General features: G+C 38.6%; 1 protein-coding gene across 4 annotated transcripts in view; it reads right to left on the bottom strand.

Annotated features, from left to right (window-relative positions):
* Positions 1 to 19,045, bottom strand: part of LOC136877281 (angio-associated migratory cell protein) — a 104,578-nt gene that overhangs the window by 58,982 nt on the left and 26,551 nt on the right. For all 4 annotated transcript variants that reach the window (XM_067151199.2, XM_067151200.2, XM_067151201.2 and 1 more), the window contains exons 3-4: positions 13,684 to 13,811; positions 5,712 to 5,843 (exon numbers count right to left, since the gene is read on the bottom strand). In XM_067151199.2, coding sequence (XP_067007300.2) covers positions 5,712 to 5,843; positions 13,684 to 13,811 — 260 coding nt within the window. The remainder of the gene's footprint in view (positions 1 to 5,711; positions 5,844 to 13,683; positions 13,812 to 19,045) is intronic.

Genomic DNA, 19,045 nt, shown 5'->3' with positions numbered 1-19,045 from the left:
TTTCTGTGTGTGGTGGCCTTTAGCCTCAGGAATGTTCAATTTTGTTTGCCGGTTAGCAGAAGATTGCTGAATAACACAGTGAGTCTACTTGTGCTTGTATTTTGCATTCCATTCAGGACTTAGAAATTTATTTTGTGTTGAGTGTTACAGTGAAGTGTAGCAAATATTTGTCGTGCGATACAGTAGCCTATATCAGGATTACGAACATAGAAACAAACATATTGCATCACGAATTTTCACTATTACTGCTTACTACGAGTACGATCACATTTTTCCTAGCCCTGAAAATGTTATTTGTTATCCCTTGTGAAAGAAATGTGATTTACAACTTAGGTAAAAGCCGTCGCCACAGTTGCGTGATTACGGAAAAAGTGAGCCTATCTGTGCTTGTATTTCATTCAAAAGTTGGAAATTTATTTTGTGTTGAGTGGTACAGTGAAGTTTTCTCTTGTGATACTGTAGCCTATATCTGGTTTAGGAACATAATCGTGTGAAATTGACTAGCGTGGTACATATTTGTCTTGTGATAGCCTAGGCATGGATACGGAAGAAGAGAAATTCCTTTCTAATGAATACAGCATAAAAATCTTTCAGAAAGTGGACTGGCATCCGCATCTTTACGCCCGGGAGGTCACAAACGTTGAACTCGCGCCTTCGAGTTTTAACTCGATTGATTTCACTTGATCGAAGTTTTTCAAAATGACGGCCAAAGTCATTCTTTTCTGTTGCAGTCGCACATGACCGAATATAACCTCCAATTTATTGTCTAAGAATGTGACCAGAAAATAATGTTTTATAATCCACTGCTCCAAAATAAAAGGCTTCTACTAACATTTGTTTTAGAAATAAGTGTGATGCAATAATACTTGGATATTTTTATAGGTCCCCGTACATATGTTTTCATATTTGTTGTTTGGTGTTTTTCACACTGTTTTATGTACTTGTTATTTTATAAACCCCAGCAGAAAAGATTTTCATATTTGTTCTCTCATGTTTTTCACACCTTTTCATACTTTCCTCTCATCTTGAGAAATGGTAGATATAGTTTCCAATGCACCCGCAGATACACAACGTAAAATGCCTTCATGTCAGAAAAAGTCATATTGAGTGTTTCCATATCCCTGTTGGATAGTTTTTATTCGTATATTCAGTAGTACATTTTCTCGCTTAACTTGTTCATTTTTGTTGTCCCCTGCAGAAATGTCTTAACGAGGTTTTACTGTATTTACATTTAATAGATACATCAAATTTAATATACACGCAATTCGTTCAACTCATTTGAGGTTAATCATCATTTGGCGTAAAATACCGATGTAAGATTCTTTCTGAAATGTCAAATAGGGTACATCAGGTAAGCTGGACATGTGGGTTTGAAGTACCGACACTGGAAAATATTCTTCCCGTTACGAGCTGACAATACGGCCTGAAGTAAAATAAACATGTACTAATAACAGTACAATTCGTGTAATATTGACATAAAGTCAAATTTTAATAATACTAATACTCTAGTATTATTATTTGACTTTAAGTACATTTCAATACGGACCATAACATGAGATTTGTAACATGAAATATTGACATACCAAAAAAAGAAAAAAAAAAAAAAAAAGGAACGGACGGGACGGGCATCAAAGGAGGGACCCCTGCTATATTTCCCCAAACCATTCATATCCTATCTTCTACGAGTGACGTGTCCATCTACCCCTTTTCTTGGATACGAACGTGGATCCCTCAAGGAAATTTTACTTTAGGCATTGTTGTTCATTTTAGAACAACATAAGGTGCAAGCTTTCTGCTATCACCTGTTACAGCAAGCATTGCAGTACATCGTTCTTTTTCGCTTCCAGTAGTGTGTACAATAACACTCGATGTCTCTTTCTTATCGATTGTTCGACTTTGTGGCATACGGAAACTGACTGGCATCTGACCTGTGGTTCCTATTCGGGAGAGCAAATATTCCTTCACTTTACGCTTCTCAATCACAAAGTGATGAAAATCAATTACTTTCTGGTTGAAATCATTCAGCATTTTATAGCATAATGTTGTTCTGCGTCAAAGAGAAAGTCCATTTCTCTTCATAAAATTAATGAAGCCTCGGTTAATATTCAAATCCGAAACACTGATTCCATGAACAGCAGCTATTTCTCATCCTTTAAAACACAGCATTTCGTGAGAAACGGCATATCCAATGTTGTGTAACAAAATCGTACATTTAAGCAGATTCTCCCCTACTTTCAGAAACTTGCCACTTTTCGGTCCGCGAAATGCTTTGCGAGACTTGTTGGTCGCTTGAAGTGCACTTTTCTGTCACCAAAGTACCAAGGTAGTGAACGTTGTATTCGACACTGAATACTTGTGGCCCACTGCCCTATTCCCATATGTTTCGGAGTAAACCGTGAGTTTATATGATGCACTATTACTCAAATACTTGCTCACGGTGGACTAACAAACAATTCTGAGATCACAGAAAACGCATGTCCCATAAAATATGTTTGTACCAGATTTGAATAGCGTCACTAGTCACTTCTGCGCTGATTCTCTCACTGAACTAGTGCAGTGCAGAGGTGCCAACCTTTGAAGTGTGTTATCAGTAATCCCCCCCCCGAAAAACGTTTATGAGTCAAATCCAAAGCACCCCGTTTGCCCTTTCCTACAGCAATCTATTCTAAATTATAATCATATTACACAATAAAATTTGCTCATTACCTGTTAGTTCTGTGATAAAACATTCTTTGTAGCTTGCTTCACACCCAGCAGCTGCTTTTCAGTGTAGGTTTTCTTGAAACATACTTCCCCCTGAGATGACATCTTCGTCTTCAGAACCATAAGCGATTTCAGTGTAGATGTACTTAATGTAGGGCTGAATTCTGTCTGATTTTTTCTAACAACACTGAAAACTCTTTTTGTGGGAGAGTTATGATGAGGTACAATTAGTACTGCAAATACAACATTATTTAATGTTTTATACTTAATTTGTCCACTTTTATTTTCAAGCTCTGCAATGTTGAACCATTTCACATCAATGTTAGGTCAATGTACAATATATTTAGGGAAAGTATCACACAGGTAAACTGAAAATTCCTCTTCAGTTTGTCATGTTCATTTTCCTTGAACAAAGTTGGGAATCTTCGAACAAAATATTCAACGGAAGAATAGGAAACCTTCATTCTGAGACAGATGTCTACAACTTCAGCATGATGAAGAAGTTCATTATCAAGGGGAAATTTCTTGCCATATAAAACTTTGTTACAGAATTATAAAACATCTCTTCATCACAGTCATTATCTTTCAAGTATGCCCTAGGTTTTGCTCCAATTACCAAGTCCTCACTGGCTTTCTGGTATTTCCTCCTCTTGAATTCAACACTCAAAAGGGAGGTAGATTCTGACTGAATAGAACATGGCTGAACAAATCTGACCAATATGTCAGTTAAAAGACCAGTAAGTTTCGTCCTAAGAAGATGTATGGCTGGAGCATCTTGTTGCAGAAATATATTCACTGAGTTAAAAACAGGAAGTGTACTCTGAAGAAAGTAGCAAAACAATTTTGTGTGTGGGTCTCACTACAAAACATGAGTGTTAAAGCTTCCCACTGCTTAAGAACTCTATCAATAGACTGAAAAAGCAAGAGCCAACAGGTACTAACATATTTCAAAATTTTGTGACCCTCTGTGCCACAAACAGCCTGATAAACTTTCAACGTGTTTTGGCTTTTAGAACTCTTATTATTATCAAGATAGTAATTAATATAACTGAACCAAAAAGTTCTCTACATTGTCTGGTAATTGGGCTGCTGCTTTCTGTGCACAGATGTGTATGAGATGACATTAACAACCCAGGACATAAACAGAAAAATGCCTGTCCTTCACAAATTTGGCAACACCTTTATTTGGCCCTATCATTGTGTATGTATTGTCAGATGAAATGCAATTTTCCCATGGAATGGCTAAAGAAGACAATTCACTATTAATAACAGAGAAAATTCCCTCACCTGTATTGTCGGTACTCTAACAATGACAATAGAAGAGTTGATATTTGGCCTCTCTGAGCATTAAAGAAAGAGACAACTATAGGATAAAGTTTAACTGCATTTGAATCCGTACTACCATCACTAGCCAAAGAAAAAGGCGTTCTTCGCAAAAGTTCACTTATTTCCTTTTTTGCCTCAGATTTGTGTATTGAACTAAAGCAGAGGTTTTAGTTCTTGCACAACTATATTTCTGAGATATTTTAGAATCGGGCAACATTGATCTAAACAAATTTCCAGCATGGTCTGAACCTGATAATGGAATATTATGCTCCAAAAGAAATGATGTGAACAGCAATTCAGCATTTGTCACTGCAGTTTCATTAATTTTTACAAAGAACGATGAAACAGGCTGGTTTCGTAATTTTGATTCACCGTATGTGTGATGTTTCTTGGATTCTATGTGTCTTCTGCAATCATCTTGTCCACCGTGAGCAACAGAGAAATCACACAAACACACATTGCAGAACACATGGTTTTCACTAACACGTGAAGCAAGTAGGCATGGCCATTCCTTTGTGTAACCGTCTCGATATTTCTGTAAAACTGCTGTCTTCTTAGAAGAAGATGTAATTTGACAATTGCTCCGCTTCATTTCACAAAACCAATCACTTCTTTTCGAATCAACGACTAGGATAATTAGAATTGAAATGCGCTAAATATATCACTCGTTCTACGCACACAACAGACAGAGAGCCGAATGCGCGCACTGAAGAACAGCAGAGCAAGGAGCAGGAAGGAGTAGAGCCTACCTCACGGCCGACTTGATGCGTCATTCCCGCGTCATTCTAGCTAAGAGAGCAGCGTATATCTATGTAGCTGGCCGTGATTTTACAACGCTCGCGGAAAACAAAAGGAAGTGACGACCAAATAACTGCCAAATATGTTTAGTTGCCAACTTACAAACATTGAAACGAGGAGGATCGACCAGTAATGCTCTAAGGGATTGAACTTTTTTACTTCTTTCCTTTATTCGTAGAAATTAATTTTTATCATGACAATGTTGCTTTTCCGTAATAATTTCCCCTTCGACCGTAATCGCGAAGTGAAATCCGTAATCATTACGGACAATCCGTGATAGTTGGCATCTGTGGCAGTGGTATTTTCTACCGGCTGATAACAGCATGTTGCCTGGTATTTGGAATGCCCGGTTTCGCAATAGGTAGGCTGCTACCTGAGTAGCTGACATCTTTATTTCGAAAAGCATCCAGAACTGCGTGATGGATGTTCGAAGAAGTGGGTCCATCAAATATGTGAACATTTCTTTTTCTCCATTTTGGACCGAAAAATATTGGGGATGCGTAAATTATACAAGGGCGTTAATTATGTGAGAAAATATGGTATGTATCAATTTTAAAGTTTGTTGTATTGAACAAGGTGGATTAAATCCTACTTTTAACTAGAACTAATCAATACGGACCAAAGGATGACTTTCATCACATGTAATAATTAAACTGTGAATCAAGGTGATTGCATGTTGCGTCCCAACAACTTTGAATTAATGAGGTTTTACTGTAAATACTTTTCCCAATTTTTGCAGCTGTTCTAGTGGCAGTCAGTAGTAGCTTTGTTTAGCATATTTACTGAACATTTGATTTATATCTATTGGAAAAAAGAAGTAACTAGCTTTCCAATATAAACAAAAGTTTTGCATTACTAAACTGCCTGCAGAAGGGCATACTTACAACAATATCTCCAACCTGTGTTTTCCACACACATGCTTTTGTAGCCAGTTTCCAGACTTGTACTGTTCCACTTATGTCTCCAGTAGCAACGTAGGTCCCATCATGGTTAAACTCAACATGTGTTACCGAGTCCTATAAAAGAGATAAACAATGTAAAATACAGTAATTATGTATTTTCCATAAATGATATCACAATATGAATACGAACGAAGAGCAAGCCCCACTTACACCTTTGTGTCCCCATCTCCATAGATAAACTACTTTATTTACATGTATGTGAATACTTACAAAATGTACAATAAATTCATCATGCACACACATACACACACGCACGCATGCTCTCTCTCTCTCTCTTGATGAATGGTAGTGGTTTTGTAACTTTGTAACGTGATTTGTTAATTGATCAATCTGTTCTTCTTTGAACTCTCTAACTTATTCATGTTGACACCAGTCATAGCCTGCAAGGCAGGAAGACCGTGTATGATTACTGGCCTTACCACTGACATGCAAGCGGCTTGGAGGGCTCGACTCATGGACTGCGTAGACTCTGTCAAATGAATCCAAGGTAAAAGCCTTGCATCTTAGTTCCTCAATGTGCATGTTTCACTTCAGATTACTACACATATTTAATCCTAATACTTTTATTTAACATTTCAAAAGAATGTTATCTCACAGTAAGAGACTATGAGAGGCTTTGGCTCTACTTGAACAGATGTATTTACATTTAGGAACATTCTATTTGTTTGGCTCCATGGCCAAACGGTCAGCACATTGGCCGTTGGTTCAGAGGGCCTCAGGTTCCATTTCTCAGCCAGGCTGAGGATTTTGACTGCAAATGGTGAATTCCTCTGGCTCAGGGACTGGGTGTTGGTGTTTGTCTTAACATACTTCTCTTCAATGACATACAACACATTACAGTACTCCATGTAGGGCTGGCAAGGGCTACCTATCTAGTGATGGGACATTCGATTCATTTGATTCCGTTCACGTTACTGAATCGATACAGTGATCCGATTCACAGCACATTAGTCACCGCTCCTACTGCATCTGTGTAGTATGTAGTGGTAAGATAGCAGCAACAGCATTCAGTGCTCGCTGCTGCCATCTGGTCTTCATACTATGAACTCATTTCTTAGAAAAAATGCTAGCCACTCAAATACATCGAAGGTTTCCGGCGACGCAGGATGGGAAAGGTCTAGGATTAGGAAGGTAGCAGCCATGGCCTTAATTAAGGGACAGTCCCAGCATTTCCTGGTGGGAAAATGGGGAAACTACGGAAAACCATCTTAACGGCTGCTGACTGTGGGATTCAAACCCACCATCCCCCGAATGCAAGCGCATAGCTACGCGATACTAACCGCACGTCCAACTCGCTCAGTCATTTTTGAAAATATGTATTTTTCTATCAGCTGAGGATTTTTTAAAATCGTCATATTTTGTATAGGCTACCCAAGATGTATAGTAGCCCGCTGGTTTTCTCATTCAACATATGTTGGTTAAGTTATTACATCAGTCAGCTCACTTACTGTCCACATATGATTAAAGTCTTGTGCAACGGTATGACATACGAACTGAGAGAATACTGAGCTGTTCTTCCCATTATAAAACAGGTACTTTTGAATTTTCATGAACATGACTCATAGTCATAGGGGAGGCTAGAGTCGAGTTTAATTAATTGTCAAACGTCAACTAAGTTATAATACTAAGATTCATTAAACTAATAAATAGTATAACCTAATAGCCTACCTACTTACTAGCTACGTCAGAATTATGTTTTGACTACCTTTTTAACACTGAAAATAAACCCATCTATTATTTAAACCTCCCTGTAAGAAGAGGACAGTGAATGCAAGTGGGTATTACTTTCAAATGAGCTGAGCTCGAGTTCATTATAGCATACAATTCTTTCAGTGTACCATGGCTCTGTATGTATTGCTTCAGAGGAAGTTGGGTTCCTCGCCAATGTCCAGTGTACCGATAATGAACCGTGTGTGTGTCTCACTGATCCGTGACTGCATACAATTCTCTCGGTGTGCCATGGCTCACTGTATGTCGCGCTGCAGCTGAAGCTCGGCTCTCCGCCAGAGTCCAGTGTGCCGATAAGGAGCCGTGTGTACCTTGTGTCTCAATGAGCCGTGCTCGTTTACGATTCTTTCAGTGTGCTATGGCTCACTGTATGTCTTGCTGCAGCGGAAGCTCGGCTCTCTGCCAGTGTCCAGTGTGCCGATAAAGAGCCGTGTGTATCTTATGTCTCACTGAGCCGTGCTCGTTCACGATTCTTTCAATGTGCCATGATTCACTGTCTCGCTGCAGCGGAAGCTCGGCTCCCCGTCAACGTCCAGTGAGTGTGCCACTCAGCACTGTCCGCTGCGAGAAAGCTGAATCGTGTTTCGTGAGCTCGCCGTTCCTCTGAATCGATTCACTCGGACACTTGAACGAATCGATACACTGCTTCGAATCATGCATTCAGTAGCCAACACTATACCCATCAAGGGACGAGCAGGGCTAAAGAAACGAGTCCAATTACATCTTGGCACACTCAACATCAGCAGCATGACTTGAAGAAGCCGCTAGCTGGCTAGAGTCCTTAAAAACAGCCAAACTGACACCGCACAGCAGGAGACTTAAATGGAAAGGAACTAAGTCAAGAAACATTGGGGAAGGTTTCAAACTTATTTATAATGGCCATAAGTCAGCTCCAAATGGTACTGATGTAGTGGTGAGCGAAAAGTTGCCAGATAATATCTCCTCACTTAATGTTAGTGAAGACTGATGCTGGTGCAGTGAAATGTGGAGTTATCTCACGCTACACTCTGCAAGCCACTTGCCCCAACAATGAGAACAACTTTTGGGACAGACTTAACAACCACATGGAGTCAAGTGGGCAAGAGGAACATATTCCAATTCGAGTAACATCAATGGACATATACGACAAGAAAGAGATGACTATGAACAGCAACATGGTAGCCAAGGATTTGGCACACACAATGAAGATGGACGCTGCACCCTAGATTATGCTAAAACACGTGACCTTGCAGCTGCAAACCACTTCTTCAACCCTTGGGACGTCGCGATTTTTCTTTTGTTACTCTGTCTACGATTGTTACAGAACAGATTTCTGCCTCCACCATATCTACCCCGCAACCTTCCTCTAGAGTTTATAGCCAGGTAGTGCTCCCTAATTGCTCTTCTGTTGTCGCTGTGGATGTTTATGTGAGTGTGCGGTGCTTTCGACTGCGGGCGACTACTGCCGGTTTGTTGAATTTGCTTCTAACCCTGGATGCTCAACTATTCGTATACACGAATTGTTTGACTGTTTACTTGTGTTGTGAGTGAAAATGGATTCCGAAGAAGTTGATAGGATAAACAAATTGATTGATGGTGTGGAAAAGGAAACAGAAAGACGAAGACTTCATGTGCTACCTGCTCTCTGTGCATATGCCGGGAGCACACTGTCTTCACCTGTCAAGCCTGCAGTATGGGGACAGCAGGTGAAGATGAAGAAAATGAAGATGACCGTTTTATTAACTAAGGACACAGTCAGCTCACGAATATAATGAAGAATGACAAATAAATTGTCTTTAGTGAACAGTAAATCTCTAATCGTTGTTACCCCTCTATCTGTTTTAGCCTTGCTCTTACCATTGGACTGTATACCTCATTTGTATTGCTGTAACTTTGTTTTGTACATATTTTTACTGACAGTTGTAAATTACTCGTACACTGCACTATACTTCTTTTACCAGTTTACTTTTGTAAATTTTGTGAATCTATGTTCTTCCCATTTCACTGTTTTTTTGATGTGTGTTAAATAGAACGTAACATGAGTTATTGTATTATTTTAAAGCACTATTTAAATGTAAATAAATAATATTTTCATTTTCATTCAATGATGAAAATAGAGAGTAAACAAAAATAAATAGCAAATTGAAATACAGAAACGGTATGGAATTCTTGCGCGGTCTTTTCCACCGCACGCGACGACTGACGTTACACTGCCTCGCGCGACGTCCCGAGGGTTAAGGAGAGACCATCCCAACTGATCACCTATATCAATGGAGGGCATACAATTCAAATTAACTACTGGGTGATCCACCAACAAGCCCTGAAGTTAGTGACAAATGCGAAGGTTGTTCCATCAGGTTCCCTCAAGCATTGTCTGCTTGTCCTGGATATGCGAATGAATGTTATTCACCAGAGAAGAGTGAAAAGAGTGCTAGTGGAAAGGGTCAAGTGGTGGCAGTTCAGCAAGTACAAACAAAAGCTTGTAGAAGCCCTAAATGAAATGGAAGTTGACTTCAGTCAATCAGTGGCATATGTATGGAACAACTTAGCATTCACACATCATCCCATGAAGTAATAAGGACAACCAAACTGGGAACAAACATATACTGGTGGTGGTTTTATGACGTACAGAGACACAGTAATGAAAAGAAAGAGACTTTCAAGACATGGCTGGTATCTTGTATTGAAGCACACAATCAGTGATAGCGGTCCCTGAAGTCAGCAATAAAGCAAGCAGTTGTCGTAGCAAAATTGGCACACTATGATAAACTGTATGAAGAGCTGGATACACCTGAGGGAGCAAACAAGGTCTACAGCTTGGCTAGCATGCAGCACCAATCAACACATGATGCCAGCCTTGACAAAAACAAAACATCCAGGATGACAAATACTAAGTTCTTCAAGATCTGAGTGTGATTCTAGGGCATGGGAGTGAGTAATTTAAAAAAAAAATCTCCAATGAAGAATTTCTAATAATAACAATAATAATTATTATTATTTTTATATTATTTGCTTTACGTCCCACTAACCACTTTTATGGTTTTCGAAGACGCCGAGGTGCCGGAATTTAGTCCCGCAGGAGTTCTTTTACGTGCCAGTAAATCTACCGACACGAGGCTGACATATTTGAGCACCTTCAAATACCACCGGACTGAGCCAGGATCGAACCTGCCAATTTGGGGTCAGAAGGCCAGCGCCTTAACCGTCTGAGCCACTCAGCCCGGCTGTGCTCTCTGAAAGGACAAAGGTGATGTAACCCAAAATTTATCATCCAATTTGACTCTCATAAGCAGTAACTTCATAATGATCCATATTGAAGAGCAATTATAAATGTATAATACAAATGTATATAAATGTACAAGTATACATAACATTACTGTACACCTTTCATCAGCGATGAAGGGAATGTATACTGTTCCTGAAACATGTATGAATGAATAATTTTCAATCATTAAAAGTGTATTGACAAGGTGGATCCAACATAAACTATTTTAAATAGTTTCTTTAACCGAATTATGTGGCATTGGAAGGAAAACAGCTTTTCTTCAGAGGCAGCAGGACCACGCTGTGAAAATGTGGTACACCTTCTAATGCTCAGTCCATTCCTCTTATAGAAATTTCTAATCCACCCTCATCTTGCTTTAAACTCCGGTGTAGAAAGTTCTTTTGCGCTTTCTAATGCTTTTAATTGGCACATTTTGCTAGACACATCGTATCCTAATTCCTGCCTTCCTGTTATGTATTTGTGCAGAATCCTTTCTATTTCAGGAAACTCTGCACTCTGCCTGCGGAAAGTTCTATGATCACCACTACTATTTAAAAGAAAATCTTTCTTCTTTCTCCAATCTCAAAGACAAAATTAATCTATATTGTATTTCCTATCGGCGGCACGATTTCTGACAATTTCAGCTTCCTTTATAACTTTCAGTTTTTCACTTACAGTAAAACACTGCAAACGCTTTGTTGAATTCATGTTTACATACGGCACTCCAAGAATGTGAGACTGTAGACTGACTGCCACCGAGCGCTTACGGTAAAAGAAGAGTGAAAGTGTGTTTGAGACTGGGGGAGCGTGCACTGACAAGCTCGGCTGCCAAGTCATGGCGACCACGAGCGTGCCGAATTCCGATTTCAGGTTTGTTCCATACTTAGAAATAATTTTACTGAGCTTATAAACTACAACCGACTTTTAGGAAAGTCTTACACATATTTATATTATAGAACATTATCACATGAAATACATAAGAGAACAATATGGTACACACACGTCTACTTGTTATTTTCAAACAAACGCTGTTGGAAGAATCTAGTGCCAACCCTTAAAATTAAAATACACTAAAAAACGTGACATTCCTTAAGATGCGTATCACGCCGCAAAATGAAAGGCTTGAATAAGACCCGCACCCAATTTTTAGAAGCAATATTTTCAAAAAAGTAGTGCAGGTGGTATTCGGGATTATACGGTAGATAAGTGAATAAAAATCCACAACCTGTTTCCAGTCACTCGACCGGGTCAGGAATGGAATGAATGAAGCCCCCACCTACCGGCAAGGAATAGGAATTGTGCTGGCTGACAAAGCCTGTTTCACACCTCTGGGGCAATGATTAATGACCGACAGATGAAATGATATTGGAGAGTGCTGCTGAAATGAAAGATGACAGGGAAAACCAAAGTACCCAGAGAAAAACCTGTCTCACCTCTGCTTTGTCCAGCACAAGTCTCACACAGAGTGACCAGGCTTTGAACCACAGAACCCAGCTGTAAAAGCCCAGCACATTGTTGCCTGAGCCACGGAGGCTCTGTTACATTATCATACCTGCCAACTTTTAGAAATCAAAATAGGAAGATTTTTTAATTGTTGGATTTCATCACGTATATTGCGCCACGATTCCGCTGAAAAAAAATGACAGGATAAAAGGCATACATATGTACAGTTACTATGCGAAGTGACCATTAAATTTAAAATCTTAAACTAAGAAAATAAAAAAATATTACAAGAAAATGTAACCTAACATGGAACAAAACGCAAAATAGTTTCCTTTCTTTTTAAAATGAACGGAAATTGAATTTTATACGTATCTCTGAACACTTGGAGATACCAACGAAATTAAGCACAGAAACGACGTTAACAGCTGGAAACCACACAGTAACAAACTCTTTCTTTCGTTCTGATCAACGGAGTCACTAGTGTGCACTAGTATCTCTCACTTGTAGGATGACTGCCGTCCCGAATTCCCAGCTATAAAACACACACGCTGCTTTAGTGAGCAGGAAACACAATACACTTGCCAAATAAAGCATCAAATAAATACGCATGAAAATGAGGTTGTGTAAATTACACAAGCACATGAGAATTTATCCTAGGGTAAGAGTATTTACCGTACTGGAGGTTATATTGGTGAAAAATAGGAAGAAGTAAAAATAAATCGGAAAATCAGAAGACAAGTTAACACCTGGAAAGTTTCCGGGTAAATCAGAAGGGTTGGCACGTATGCATTATACATAAGTAATGGTAAGAAGTGAACAAGTGATAAATTAAGTCAAAGATAGAAAGAAAGGAACGTGAAATAGAACATATAGTAGGATGAACATGGAATGCAACCTGCTTAACTGGAAATAAGTGGATGAAGGAAGTCAGAGAAGATTGGGAGACTATTGGCATAAAGGAAAAATATCCACTGATGACAGTACAGGATAGGTCCAAATACAAAAAGCTCGTGGAAGGTCACAGATGGACAGACACCAGGATCCAGATTCAGATCAAGGAAGCCGAGAGAAAGAGGAGTGAGAGAATGAGGAGGTACTGGGAAGAAAGAAGACGTACCGAACAAGTCACTCGTGATCCTCAGGGGTCGTAACGAACCTAATAATAAATAATAGTAGGATGAACAAATGCCAATTCAGTGCAGGGAGAGAAGATAAGGACAATCTCCACATCTTATCATCAATTCCAGTTCTTCTACATCCACATCTCATCAGCCTCCGACGAGCTTGTTTCTGCTTCCCAGTTTCATCAAGAACAATCAATGAGGGGCCATCTCAACAAATATTCAGTCCTGATGTGGGAAATGCAGGATAAGAAAAAAAAATCAGATAAACACAGAAAAGGGAAAGTACAAAAAGATAAAAATGAATATGATACAACTGATGATGATGGATAATAAAATAATATTTTTTAGAACTTACATGATGGTCATTGCATTCCAAAACTATCTCTCCAGACTCTATGTTCCATACAAGTCCCCGATCATCTTGTCCACCAGTTACAGCCAAGGTACCTTCTTTTGGCTCAAGGCTACAACAGAATACTGGCCCTATAGAACAAAAAGAAAAAAGAAATTCACTTGGAAGTACCCAAGAATTCTTTGGTGTACTGAATTTTTCATTATTATTATTATTATTATTATTATTATTGTTGTACCGGGCGGTACACCTCCACGCCGCTAATTCAAACTTTGCGCCAGTTGAAACTCCCCTACTGGAGGAAGTCTGAACTTTATCTAATGTGCTAATTTTCAAGTTTCTCAGAAGATGTCACTACTTGGAAATTTTGAAGTTTCTGAACTGGGTTGTTTTCGATGTATTTTTGTTTTACCTGTAGTAAGAAGTGTGAACTTTCTCTTCTAGAGGACACTTCTGAAGAACTACAATGGTGCACCCTAGTGCGAAGTGAAAGAACTGTTTTTTGGAGAAATTTTTATTTCAAAAGTTTGTTCCTTGTTAAATTTCTTTCTGTTATTGTTTAAGTTGGCTGTATAACCCTTTCTTTCCCCTTGTTTTGAATTTAGCCAATCCCGAATTTCTTTAATTAATTTATGACCAATCAGGTGTATCTTCTCCAAAGGGGATAGGTTGCTTAACCCTAGCCAATAAAGTTTTTGTGGGAGGGTGTTCTCATTCTTGAAACGCCTCGAACCTTCCGCGAGAGTATATAAACTGCTGATTTTCGGGTCTCCGGGCCACTTCAGTAACATCTTTCAGTGTGTAAAGTACGTAGCAGGGGGCGGGAAGCGCCTCTTTCTTCGGGCAGCAGTTCATCCACAAGGTAATGGCCTTTTAATAACTTCTTTTCTTGCTAGCTCAGCAGTTTAACTCTCGGGGCAGGTCCGAAGCCTTTTCCATGTAACTTTCCTTTAATAATGTAAAGACACTCGGTGTCAATTCTTTCTGTTTTAACTACATATTGGGATAGAGAGTGCTTAACCCTCTCGAGCTCCCACTCATATTGCATTGAGGAGAACTTATTTTCACAACCTTTCTTCCTTAACGTAATGTAAATTGTTTCCTTCTATAAGTCACCTCTTTAGTATGGGATTAGCCCTTGCATTAGCGGCCTAGAGCCAGATTAGGTTTTAAACAAAATGTATTAGGAGTGCAGATCGCCTCCTCTCAAATTGGTATTTTAGAGGCCATGTAATTAACCTTTTCTCACTTAATAGGCCTCAGTAGGTTGGGTATTTTACCCCAGTGTTTATGTCCTTAGAGGACAGCTTGAAGGTGGAATTTGGTGTGGCCTTTGACAGGCTTAAATTTTGAGAGCAAGTTGCTCTTTCTTGAAAATTTTGTTTTCTGCGCACCTCAAGGAGGCTTTACTGTGTAATTTGGAGCAAGTGCTCCTGGGCATGAATGGGGTTTTCTGCCCCTCTGCTGAAACTTGTTTTGGGGTAAAACTGGGCTAATTGCTCAAGAATTGTGAGTTTGGGGCTCGAAGCCCAAATCCTGTAAATACTGTAATTGTACTTTGTTGCCTTGCTACTCTGTACCTGCCATGCTTGTTATTTCTTTATTTTGAAAAGAAAATATAACCTTGTTAAATTTTATCTTAACGTTAATTTCGTATTTTGAGGCCCGTTCACCCCCGCACCTTCTTTCACCTCTGCTGTTCCACAGATACCTCGGAACAATTATCATCATCATCATCGTCGTCGTCATTATTATTATTATTATTATTATTATTTGGGCTTCAGTGAGAGTTGACTGTAGAATGAGTTCTTGGTTCAGGGTACTTACAGGGGTTAGACAATGCTGTAATCTTTCACCTTTGTTGTTCGTAGTTTACATGGATCATCTGCTGAAAGGTATAAAATGGCAGGGAGGGATTCAGTTAGGTGGAAATGTAGTAAGTAGTCTGGCCTATGCCGACGACTTGGTCTTAATGGCAGATTGTGCCGAAAGCCTGCAGTCTAATATCTTGGAACTTGAAAATAGGTGCAATGAGTATGGTATGAAAATTAGCCTCTCGAAGACTAAATTGATGTCAGTAGGTAAGAAATTCAACAGAACAATGTCAGATGGGTGATACAAAGCTAGAACAGGTCGATAATTTCAAGTATTTAGATTGTGTGTTCTCCCAGGATGGTAATATAGTAAGTGAGATTGAATCAAGGTGTCGTAAAGCTAATGCAGTGAGCTTGCAGTTGCGATCAACAGTATTCTGTAAGAAGACGAAACTATCTTTACATTGGTCTGTTTTCAGATCAACTTTGCTTTACGGGAGCAAAAGCTGGATGGACTCAGGATATCTTATTCATAAGTTAGAAGTAACAGACATGAAAGTAGCAAGAATGATTGCTGGTACAAACAGGTGGGAACAATAGCAGGAGGGTACTCAGAATGAGGAGATAAAGGCTAATTTAGGAATGAACTTGATGGATGAAGCTGTAAGCATAAACCGGCTTCGTTGGTGGGGTCATGTGAGGCGAATGGAGGAGGATAGGTTACCTAGGAGAATAATGGACTCTGTTATGGAGGGTAGGAGAAGTAGAGGTAGACCAAGACGACGATGGTTAGACTCAGTTTCTAACGATTTAAAGATAAGAGGTATAGAACTAAATGAGGCCACAACACTAGTTGCAAATCGAGGACTGTGGCGACGTTTAGTAAATTCACAGAGGCTTACAGACGGACGCTGAAAGGCATAACAGTCTATAACGATAATGTATGTATGTATGTATGTATGTATGTATGTATGTACTGTATTTATTATTATTATTATTATTATTATTATTATTATTATTATTATTATTATTATTATTATTATTATTATTAAGACTATCTCTCCAGACTCTATGCTATCAACCTAAAAAATATCAGGAAGAAATTTTAGCAAAATATTAGAAAAATTAAGGGAGTATTTCATCAGGATATAATAAACTCCATTGAAGTTAATTGTCATAACACCAATTCTAGATACTATTATAACATTTTTGGAAGACAACTACAGAAATATGCTCCTCCTTCATTAATGTTGAAGGATGAAAATGGAAAAATGCCACATAGCAGTAGTGAAAATGCTGATATTATGGCAAAAGTATTCAGTAAACTTTTGAACTGTGAGGAACCTAAGAAACTATTACAAATTATACAAATACTCCAATAAAAACCAAATTTAATAACACAGACCCTACAACATTTCAAGAATTCGAAAAAACACTAAAAAAACTTAAAAATTATAAGGCATTTGGAGAAGACCAGGTTTTTGTAGAGATGTGGAAATATTCAAGTAATACGGATCGGATTTCTTTACACATGGCTTTAACAAAAATTTGGATCACTGAACAGTTTCCAGAACATTGGACGACAGCCTTAATACACCCTCTTAATTAAAAAGGAGATAAGAGTAACCTGGATAATTATAGAGGATTATCTTGGACTGCACATACAAGATTTTTTCCAAGATTTTGTATGGAAGAAAAAAAAGAGTTAGGAGAATACCAAAGAGGCTCTAGACCCTGCAGAAGTTGAAGAACTCGAAAATTAATAATGGCATACTACAGAAAACAAAATAAGCCTATAATACAAACATTTGTTGACTTTAAAAAGGCATGTGATTGTATACACAGACCTTCAATGTGAAAAAATTAATGGAATTTTGGACTCCATTCTAAATGAATTAAAATGATAGAACTTACTTTAACTAATACCTCATCAAAAGTAAAGTTTAGAGAGGATTTTGAACCAGTTTTGATTAAAACAGGTTTAAGACAAAGAGACTGTTTATCACCATTGCTATTTAATTGTGCATTAGAATTTATAATAAGGGAATGGTACAAGGTCAACCCAAAGGACATAAAAGTTGGAAGCTCCAAACAAAATTTAAGTTTAAACTGTTTAGGATTTGCTGATGACCTTGCTCTATTGTCCAACAACATTCCGGAAACTCAACACCAAATTAAATATTTACAGGAAATAGCACAAAAAATACGTCTTACACTATCCTTTGAAAAAAATGAGATCATGTTTACACATCTCCCACTGGTAAAAATAATAACTGATGGGAAAGAAATCAAAATTGTTGATAAATTTAAGTACGAAAATGAAAACATTTAACCCATTTTCCAGTCAGTGACTGGGTAAGGGATGGAATGAATGAAGACCTATCTTGCGGCGAGGATAGGATTTGTCCCGGCTGCCGAAGCCTGTAGCACTCCTCTGGGGCAACGATTAATGACCGACCGACCGTATAAAAAATAAAAAATAAAAAAAACCACACAGTTTTCACATGGGCAAAGTCTCGAGGTGGTGCAGCTCTTTTTGTGCACACCTCCAATGGAGATGAGTTGCACGTACAGTACATTACAGTGTTCTACGAACTTTAATAAAGGAGAAGCAACAATTAATAAAGGAAGGCCTTTAACCCCTAAGGCAAGTATTTATTTTTCACCTGTTGAGTAATTTATTTTGGTAATTTTTCCTTCCTCAAGTATGAACATTTTTTTCACTAGGGCAAAGTTAACATGAGGCATAAAAAATGTCTTCCCCCCCACACACACACACTATTAGTTCTGCTAGTTCATGAGAAAATAAATGTTCAAAATTTCCTCTTTTTTTTTTTGTTCTGTATTGGGCTTCACGTAGCACTACATCCAGATGCTCATAAATATCTAGGCTATAGGTTCAGACTTAATCCCAAAGTGTACATGCAAACCAGCATCGGCTGTAAAGAAGAACTTCCGTGCTACTCCAAATTTTGTCCACTCTGTTTGAATGTCTATAATGTCACTGTTGCCTGCGCCATCTTCTCCATCACTTCATCACTTGGATCAATAAAATGGCTCACTATCAGTATCACCGTCTTATGAATCTAACAACATACATGCAATATAATTTTTGGCTAAATCTTTCAACTTGTTTTGCCTCCACATCACTGTAAATCACCACGCTGACAGTAGTACATATTAGATGCAAGAGCAGTGTGCTGTATGGAGAACAGGCAACGATCCTGAAGGCAATTTCCCAGCCCTTCACTAGAATTCCGTGATAAGCAAGTTGTATAACCAACACTCAATAGATGGCAGAAAGGTTCAGAAAAGGTTTTATGCTTCTAAGCAGTTTGCACAATGTATAGTGCTAATATGAGATAGCCTGATACTTGAAAGGGGTTCACACAACTAGTGGACAATATGCCATAGCACCTGTAAGCGGCTGATGGGGCTAAGCAGTTAATGCAACAATGGTGAGTGCTCCTGCACATTTCTTATCCATTTTGGATCAATTATGAAAGCCACTATTTCAGCATTGTAACTGCTGTTGTACCTTTGACATCCCA

The sequence above is a fragment of the Anabrus simplex genome, chromosome 7, assembly GCF_040414725.1.
Source record: "Anabrus simplex isolate iqAnaSimp1 chromosome 7, ASM4041472v1, whole genome shotgun sequence".
Taxonomy (NCBI): Eukaryota; Metazoa; Arthropoda; class Insecta; order Orthoptera; family Tettigoniidae; genus Anabrus; species Anabrus simplex.
The sequence above is the reverse complement of the archived record's forward strand: the minus strand, read 5'-3'. Positions and strand labels throughout refer to the sequence as shown.